The sequence below is a fragment of the Netta rufina genome, assembly GCF_964035555.1.
Source record: "Netta rufina genome assembly, chromosome: 3".
NCBI lineage: Eukaryota > Metazoa > Chordata > Aves > Anseriformes > Anatidae > Netta > Netta rufina.
In genome coordinates, this window is record NC_140125.1 from 90,366,952 (window position 1) to 90,376,213 (window position 9,262).

Here is a 9,262-nt window from a genome sequence, read left to right on the forward strand (position 1 = left end):
TGGCTCACCTCATTTTGACAGAGACTAACATTTGAAAATTACAACTGTGTGTCTTAATGGCTGGGTATGTCAGCTTTGTTATAAATGAATTTGTTAATTAAGGACCTTAAAGAGCCGTGAACACTCTCATCCTAAAAATACACCATTAAAATATGCGATTTTTTAAGGCTCAAGACTACAGTTGACTGGGAGACTTAATGTCTGGAAAAAGCCTGTCAAAGTCTTACCGCCCTAAGCTTTAATTGGCACTTTTAATGTTCTTTGAGGGGGAAAAATAGCATCTTTTCTTAGAGAGAAAAACGCAGAGAGACAATGAGTATTTCCAACAAAAAAATATTGGGTCAAAGGATGAAAGGCTAATGTCTGCACTGGCCCATTACTTTAGAAGTCACTGAGCAACTTTAACCTCTTCTGAAAAGGTATCAAGAAGAGAAAAGTTTCCACGGTAAGTAAGCTCCCAACAGCTCTGCAAAAGTCAGTGCAGGTGAGGGGGGAGCAGAAGAAAGAAGTCCAAGCAGTGCCTCCAGGGAGGAGATGAGCAGAAAGATGGCCTTTCTTTTGCCTGGTCGAGATAATGTCAATCAACAGGAGAACACGGGGAAAGAAACTGGATTTACAGGAGGCTCAAGAAGCTCGTAAGAAACAGGACTTCATGACTTCTACTCTTCACAATACTTGTTTTAAATAGAGGACTTTTCTCAGGATTTGCCAAAATGATATGCATTGATATGCATGATATGCATGACTCCGTTCATGACTGATGAACAGTTACAAATGCCCGAAAATCTCCAAATCCTCTTCCCTCACAAATTAATACACTGTTTTCTATCATTTTCCTGCTGCTTCAGAACAATGTGCTGTGGTCCTTTTTAAGTGACAAAACCAAAGTCAGCATCATAAAAATGCCACATCGCTACAGACTGATGGTGCCTGTGATCCATTTATTGCAGTCAACTAAACAAGCAGTGAAGTTTTACAACAGCATTCCACAGTCCCTTAAACACATCTGCTGCGAGACAGGATAATTTGACTGATTCAACTATATAATACAACCTTGCATTTTAACTCAGTAGAATCAGCGCTGAAATACATACTTTCCAAACATGACAACACAGAGCAAGCATTTTAAACGTAGAGTGCGACTTCATGTATTTTGTAACAAAGTAATTACAAAGCAATTCCGTCGAACAATAAAGGCTTCCTAATTTTAATAATGCACTGAATGTGTGTAAACAAACTAGCAGAAACAAGTTTAAAAATGAAAAACTACTGCAGAAAAGCAACATCCAGCTTTATAGTAGACAGCGCCAACAAGCATCCTCCTGAATTACGAGATTTTGCTTACACAGGCAGAACAACTCTTTGGCTCACAGAAATTTAAGAGAACAGAAAAGGAATTAAAACCCCTGATGCTTTCCATTCCTCTTATACTAACAAAAAAGAGCTACAAAAATAGATCAATTGGTATTTACAATAAAGACATACCTTCATGGCTAATCTAATAGCTAATGCCTTACCCTTATGCCACATCACAGTGAATTGCTAATATTAGTCATCTGGAAAGAGCAGGAAGACAGCACTGAAAAAGTGCTGAAGTGCTTCCTTCACAACTGCAGACACTGCAAGAAAACCAAACAGAAATTATCATTTACACCCCACAATGTCACTGCGTTGATTATTGCACTGAAACCATGATTGGTTTTGACGGGGACCTTGCAGCACCACAAAACAGTATTTTGGACTTATCAATGAAGGAGCCCAGGGCTTCTCTTTTTGGTAAACGTCCCATAGCCAGACCGAAAGGCTCCTTCCTTGGCATTGGCCTTGTGGCCATTTATTTTGCCCAAATGTTCGGCCTCTCCTGTCTTTATCGATACATTCCTGAACCAAATTAACAAAATATGTGGTGGTTAGCAGCACTGACTTGGGAGGTGAAGAAGGCCCGTTCCTTTATGTTGCAGAGGTCTCCTCTATTTCCTGAGTGCCCACCCACTGACAACTTGTATTTACATTGGTTAGCAGCTTTTTTAGCTTTTGGAAGGCAAAAAACAAAAAACAACAACGAAAAACACCTTTGTGAGGTGCTCTTGGTACAGACAGCACTTTGAGAAGCAGCTTTCAAATGAAGGAACTCAGTGGATGCAGGCAGGGAGTGCCTAAGATGTGCCTGAGCTCCGCTGCAAACAACTCCTGTGGCTCGGGCTGACACAGCCATCACCTGTTTGGAGGCAGACACACAGGTGCCTGAAGAGCCTTCACATCAGGGAGGAAACAAGTGATCTTACTTTCCTCAAGGATAGCAACAAATGGGATGGATGGCAAGTTCTGACACGGGAATCTCCATTTTGCAAAGAAAATCATCGGTAGATTTAGCTCTTAATCGCAATGTTAAGAACTGAAAAATAAAGAAAACCATAGGCTGGTAAGGACGATTTTGATATGCTAGCCAAAAAATGCTGTTCTGTAACCAGAGAGAAGCGCAGCTGCAGCCAGAAAGCTGTCTGCGACGAAGGCAGCAATTGGAACTGAGTATTAGGAGCACCAAGAAGTGGAACAAGATAAACATTCACGGAGCTGGTGCTGGGAAAGGCAAAATCTGGCAGGAGATAATGAAATCGTGCAACAACCCGTGGGTAAGAAGGGTAGGATTCAGAATGCTACAGTAAAATAACTGCAGTAGCGTTCCTGCCTCTTCACTAATTAAGCCGTTAAGCCTATTGATAACGATGCAGAAAAGGCGGAAGTTTCCAATTAAAATTTCTGCCTTGTGTGTGAGAAGTAGGCGGTGTGTTGGGTGCTGACGTGTTTTTCCCTCTACTAGCAACTGAAGAGGCAAAGCACCACTAGAAATAGACATTTTAATAAACACCATACATTAAATAAGTCTACCCAGTGCGTTTTTAGGTAACTTAGAAATTCAACAGATTTGGGGAAAATGTAGCTGCTGTACTACAGAAGGGCAACAAGAATGAATAAGGTAAATATTAGACTGATTTTCTGATATCCAAGCAGTGCTGCAGAACTTATAGAAGATTAAGGGATCAAAAACCTAATTGCCACTTGTTAACACCCTTTTTGAAAATAGTCTTTAATAATCCTCATTTCGTTCTTCAGTGACATATGTAGTTGATAAACCTAACCAAACACATATAGTACTTTTGTAGGGTATCATGGCAGCGAGTCAAACATCTTAATCCCCAACCACCATGATACTACATCAATAAAATACACACTCAATAAAGAAACTGACAGATTTGGAGGAGGAGCTTCCCCACTGGCCGCAGGTCAGGTGGGTTTTTAGGGAGGTTTTACCGAGAGCTGTACAAGGACACACTTAATCACGCAAAAGGCAAAAGTGGATGAATTGGTACATTCTTACTGAGCCAGAGTAATGCAGAACAACATAAATCATGACTGAAGCTGATATTCAGTCAGGTAGAACTTGCTTTGGCATAGCAAAAGGCACAAAAAATATATGTATGGGAAAAAGAAATTTAGGCCATAAAATGGAAGACTCCACTGGGTTCTCCAAAACCCTTTAATTCAGTTTTAATGCCCATTGTGATGCTATGGCAAAAGCAGGTAATAGGAATTGTGAACATATAAAATCAGGGAGTGTAGAGCTGGGAAATCAGCAAAGCGCAGGCAAGGAAACACAAAGGGATGAAAAAAATGAACAAACACTTTCAGTTGTTGAAGATTAGAGAAAATCAGGTTGTTTCGTCTACCAAAAAGAGCTTCCACAGCAAATACCTAGAGTGTTAGCATTTTCAGACATTTTAATGTCAGCTTATTCTCATATTAATAATACAGAAGCAGCCGGCTCACACTCTACTGAAGTATTTTAAGACCAGGCAAGTTCTTGAACAAGTGACTGAGTTCAATCTGACTGGTGTTCAGCTCCGTGCCAGGTACCTTAGCGATATTTAAAGGCCAGCAATATTAAGATCATCTTATCTAATACTCACCTTGGACCGTAAGGTGTGAGAAAATGTCATTTTCCCCCGAGCAGCATTTAGCCAGTTTTCAAACAGACATCTCGATCTTTTCCGCCACCTCCATATCGCTTTGCCTGCATTCATACCGCCACAGGATAAATATCATTGAAGATCAGGTGCACATACAACCAACAGCTCCCAAAATTGACGTGTTATTGTGTTTATTTACATAAATATCTCAGAAAATTCATCACAAGCATGACGCAAACAGGAAGCTTCACAGCAAATCCAGCTGAGGCTTTTCTATACATGATATATTTTTCACAGGAACATTATTAGCAATATTGATACATTTACACATTAAAAGTCTATACAACGTCCTTTCCTCTCCCAATCTCCAAAACGTGTCGGTTCAGGGCCTTTAGGTCCACCCCTCTCTTTTGTAGTAGGATTGATTCCATCAGGGAACTCTAGAATGACAGGGAAAAGTCATTAAAAAGCCTATAATGTTGACAAACATAGGCACTAATTGAAACAAAGTTCTCTTTGGACATCAGGAAACACCTTTTTTTAAACTGTGTGAGTGACAGAGCACTGGCACAAGTTGCCCAGAGATATCATGGTGTCTGCCTCTCTGGACACGTGTAGGTGGCCCTGCTCGAGCAGGGGGTCGTAGCAGAGGACCTCCAGAGGGCCCTGCCAACCCCAACCTTTCTGTGAAATAGAAAGTTGTCATCATCTGTAAGCTTTGCCTCTCAGTCCACACTTAAATACAAATTATCTTGTTAAGGGCAACCTTGAGTTAAGTACCTCCCCGAGCAATAATAGAATCATTTCAGGGTTTTGGGACTACAGTCAGTTAAAAGCGTCATCAAATTCTGTTCAGCAAACAAAAAAGCAACTCATGTCCAAAGCACCACAGTGACTTCACAGAAAGAACTGGCATCGTGCAGGTATGCTGTTAACATGTTTGCTACATCTAAAATATCAGGTTGTTGTCTGCGTTTGTTCAGGTTTCTGATTTTAGACTCACAGGTGTAAGAACTTTAGTTGAGATTCTGTAATTCTTGTACTTAAAACACCGTGTTTTCACGGACACTGTTTTTTCAGTAAATACCATGTTGAGGTGTATCAACAGGCTAAACACCACCATCTATGAAATCCTAGATAACTAACATTAGACTTTTTACTTTTTAGAAAGGAGCATGAGGCTGCTAAGTCCCTGTGGTGCCCCTTCAGGAGAGGGGAACCCTTCCTGAGCAGGGTGTGAATGGGACTCCGAATGGGACTCAGGGCCAGCTGCACAGGCATGGCCAAGCCACAGAGGAGTCACTTTCTGGCATGGCACACCCTAGGCTGGGTAGTTTTTCATCCTGCGGCAGACTGCAGAGTGCTCTGAAGCTCTCTGCACCCCACACCACCCTTGCCACAGTGATTCCAGAACCTTCCGGTACACCCCGCTCTGGGCTCCCTCTGTCGCATCACTGAGCCAGCACCGGTGGGAACGCAGGTAACAAGGAGCAGGGCTGAGAATGAGAGAAGACAACAGGAACCCTGGAGAGCGATGAAAAAGGGCAGTGCCAGAGGCAGACTCATACAGCTACAGGTGATGTGGGATGACACACCCTGAGGCCTGCTTGGACACTCATAGGGACCCTGACAGGGAACATCAAGTACTCGAGTACTCCCCACAGCTCAAGGAGCACAAAAGCTTCTCACATTATCCCGTAGATGTCATCATCCTGATACCCAAGCACTGCTGCTGTGCTGACAGTGGACACAGAAGGTCAGAAGGTTTCTCCACAACAGCTACACAGCAGAGGGAATCGCAAATGGCCATCTCAAACCCTCACGTTTTTTTCTAACAGCCATCAAGGATACTATGGGCAGTGGGCGTTTTAACAAACTCATGTTATGTGTAAGAATACTCAGGTACAACTACATCTAAAGCCAAAAGAAACCTTCAATTTTGCTCTAAAATAGAACACTTAAGCCAAAAGCACAAGATAATTACGCATTTGTTTTAAATGAAGCACTAATGGCATTTATTTCCCCAGAACTAAAAGGGCAAGAGATTAAGAATTAAATACTGCTTAAAGAACAACTCCAACTCTGAGTCAATGCTCAAGTGAGTCACTCTAGAATTGCTTGCAGCCATTTTGCAGACCATGCTGTAATTTTTCAGTCGTTCTGTCATCTGGATAGTCACAGGGATCTACCAATATATTGAAAAAGCCCATCCTGGAGACCTCGAAATGGATCAACGCGGGTTATCGCTACTGGTGAACAAACAGTAACCAAACAGCACACTGGCGTGTAAGATCAAGTCTGCCTAGCGCTTTTATTTAAGGAGAGATGGCTAATCAAAAAGGGAGGGAAACAGATTCCTTCTCTCTCCTGTCTGATAAATAAGCACATGCTTACAGCAGCTTTCAGCAGTGATGTCTGGTACCTGGGGCTGCCAGGCCCCCTACACTAAGGCCAGGGGAACACAGCCCCAGCAGCTACACTTCGTCAGGGCCCCCGGCCCCACCGAGGGCTCAGGAAACAGCATCTGCTGGTGCTCTTCAAAACGCTCCGTGCACAGCTAAGAAACGGCAACCCCAAAATACAGCACAGGTCAGGAATCTTTTGGGGACTAAGAAACAGAACTGACTTTTTTGGTCACCACCACCAGTTAGAGCTATACAGTAACAGGCTAATGCTGGCCACCCCAGTGACGTTTAGTGGAACCCTCAACTAGGTGAGGAACTCGCTGGGTGACTTTCTGCAGCGTTCGACCACCCTTGTTTCGAGGAAGTTTCTGCTCATACATCCTTTGTGTTACTTGTCACAGCCGTCCCATCTCCATTTGTTTTCAGCACAACATCTCCAAACCGTGACTTTTAAAAATACGGCTTTCAATTTTGTAAAACGTGACTTACTTTCCAGGGGTTCCCTCTCTATACTGGACTCCTCTGGTTCATCAAATCGACCCACTGGTAACTTCGGTTTCTTAAGTGCCTGCTTAGCGGGTTCAGGTCTTCCTCCTGTGTTAGAGCTCGTGCTCCTCAGAGAGCTGCAAAGCACTGATGACCCTGTCAAATGAATGGACACGTGTAATGTAAACATGAGGCTTTAACACTGAACAGCTCTAGCACTGTTTAGAGAACGTCTGGGGAAAAAAAAAAAAAAAAAAAAAAAAGGAAAAAAAAAGGGAAAAAAAAAACAAACCACCTAACTTCAGAAACTAGGGAATGAAGGCCAACGAAAAACCCTTCAAATACTAGTTGAAAACTCAACTCACAACCACCTAAGGCCAGACTCTTTATTTTCAGTCCTAGAAACATATGCAGGGAAAACTGTGTTAGTTGTGTAACTCTGTTCACATAAACAGTGTATTTTAAACTGCTTGAACTTCTCTTCACCATTACCTTCTTGTATTTTAGACTCTAAATAGTAGTTGTGCTAGCACAGACCAGTACATTCTGTTTTCCTGGAAGAATCCTGACCTCCCCAAACCTGCTGATTTCCAGGTTTTGGCTCATTTCCAGCAGCTTTTTAGTCAGAAAAAGCTTCCACCTTAGCAAAGGAAAGCATTAAAAAAAATAAAGAAAAAAACATTGATCCTTTAGTAACAGGTATTCCAGAAAATTGCTATAGAATAGATGGGCTTTGTTTATGATGGTAAAATAATTAAGCTGGTAGGCAAAAGCACGACAAACTTTAAGCACATTTATGTTCACTTACACAACTGCAAATTGTGCAAATGCTTTAAAGAGAAAAAAAAAAAGGTATTAAACAAAGACCTACTAAGAATTTTTGAACATGAATGGAGAAAGCCAATCAGCTGTACCTCAAAGTTAAGTAGTCTAAAAACAAAGAGGTACACAGATAGGATAAGTCACGAATTGTTCAAAAGTCATTATCAAGTTAGAAGTTACTTGTGAAAACCTCTCAAAATGACTGATATTCCTGCACTTGGTTAAAAAGCCAAGGCCATAGCCAAAGTATCTTCGGAGGGTAGTTCTTGTTACTGTGGACATGTGCCTGAAGGGGCTCTGACCTTTCTTAAGGAGGATTCAAGCAGGAATCTTCCAGGTAACACCCAGGTGCAAACCACTGTGAAGAACTACCCCACCGTGCTAAAGGGATTGCAGCAGGCAGCCTCTGCGAGCAGTGCGGATTCGCCTCCCCTACACCAAACAACGATCCACCTGCACTGCCACAACCAGCGCATCCATTCATCCCGAAATCCCACAACCTTAAGATTCAACCCTATGGTCACATAAACCATACCACACCTGCCACCCACTGCCAATGCCCCAAAGGAATCTGTTTTTTTTTTTTTTTTTTATTATTATTATTATTATTATTATTATTTTTTTTTTCCCTTTAGCTATGACATAACAGACTATGAACAGGGAAGAATTTAATTCTCCTTCTTACACTGGATCCTTCTACTCCTGCCAATCAACTGGCTCTTCAGCAAGCTGAAACAGAGGCCACTTAGAGAAATATGGCTAAATTATGGCTGATATTCTAGCCTGAATTCAAACAGAAGTCACATTAAGCTACTGATATGAGATTGATTATCTCAGCACAGAGAGACAAAACCCATTTTTCCTATTTTTAACACTTGCTGCTGCTGACCAAGATGCATTCCCCTTGACACAGCGGTGCGAGAAGTTGATCACCAAGCACCTCTGCGACAGGCACACCCAACCCCAGCAGCACAGCGCCTTCTGCAAGCTGCCCTCGGCCTCCTCACCCCCTGAGGGCAGTCCCCAAGCCACGCAACGCGTTAATGACCCATCTGGACTTAAAGAGAAGCTGAAAATCCCTCACACACCGGGACCGGGGCACAGAGCGCCGAGGCGGCCCCCTCACCCCCTCCCCCCCCGCCGCCATTTCAGGCGCCCTTCAGCCACCGAGGCAACCGCCCTTAAGCGAGGAAGAGGAGGAGGAGAAGCCGGGAAGACCCCCAGGGTCCTCCTCACCCCCTTCTTTTCCCTTCTTTTTCTTTTCTTTTCCCTTCTCGTCCCTCCCCGCCCGCCGCTTACTGGCCGCCCCCTCGGCGCCCCGCAGCAGCCGCAGCGCCATGGCCGCCTCAGGCCGCCTCAGGCGCCCGGCGCGTGCGCAACGGCTGCGGGCGGGGCTGGCGCGGCCGCCGTTGGGCGCTGAGGGAGGGGCGGGAGGCGCGGTGCCGGGCGGGGCGGAGAGAAATAAAAAATAGTTAAAGGACAGCGGGGAAATAGCACCCGGAGGGGAGCTGGGACGGGAGAGCTGCTGGTTTAGGAGGAGGTGAACCTGCTCGCGGCAGAGGGGTTGGAATTAGATCGTTT

At 43.7% G+C, this 9,262-nt stretch overlaps 1 protein-coding gene across 2 annotated transcripts; it reads right to left on the reverse strand.

The window, feature by feature from the left end:
- Positions 1-934: 934 nt before the first annotated feature.
- On the reverse strand, positions 935-9,061 carry SDHAF4 (succinate dehydrogenase complex assembly factor 4). 2 transcript variants are annotated; one of them, XR_014618281.1, is made up of 4 exons: positions 8,981-9,061; positions 6,863-7,015; positions 3,969-4,408; positions 935-1,619 (listed from the first exon to the last, which is right to left on the reverse strand). XR_014618281.1 is itself a non-coding variant. In XM_084283839.1 (3 exons), exons 1-3 carry the CDS (start codon positions 9,018-9,020, stop codon positions 4,299-4,301), a joined length of 303 nt encoding a protein of 100 aa, XP_084139965.1. In that variant the 5' UTR covers positions 9,021-9,061; the 3' UTR covers positions 935-4,298. The 2 variants fall into 2 exon arrangements, 1 of the variants encoding a protein (XP_084139965.1); XM_084283839.1 differs by having other exon boundaries at positions 935-4,408.
- Positions 9,062-9,262: the final 201 nt, after the last annotated feature.

Bases quoted from the DNA above. Each gene is read 5' to 3' on its own strand.
- SDHAF4 (XM_084283839.1), bottom strand. From the start codon at position 9,020: ATGGCGCTGCGGCTGCTGCGGGGCGCCGAGGGGGCGGCCA. The intron at 7,016-8,980 runs GTAAGCGGCGGG...TTCATTTGACAG, and splicing joins GGGCGCCGAGGGGGCGGCCA to GGTCATCAGTGCTTTGCAGC. The intron at 4,409-6,862 runs GTAAGTCACGTT...CTGTCATTCTAG, and splicing joins AGAGAGGGAACCCCTGGAAA to AGTTCCCTGATGGAATCAAT.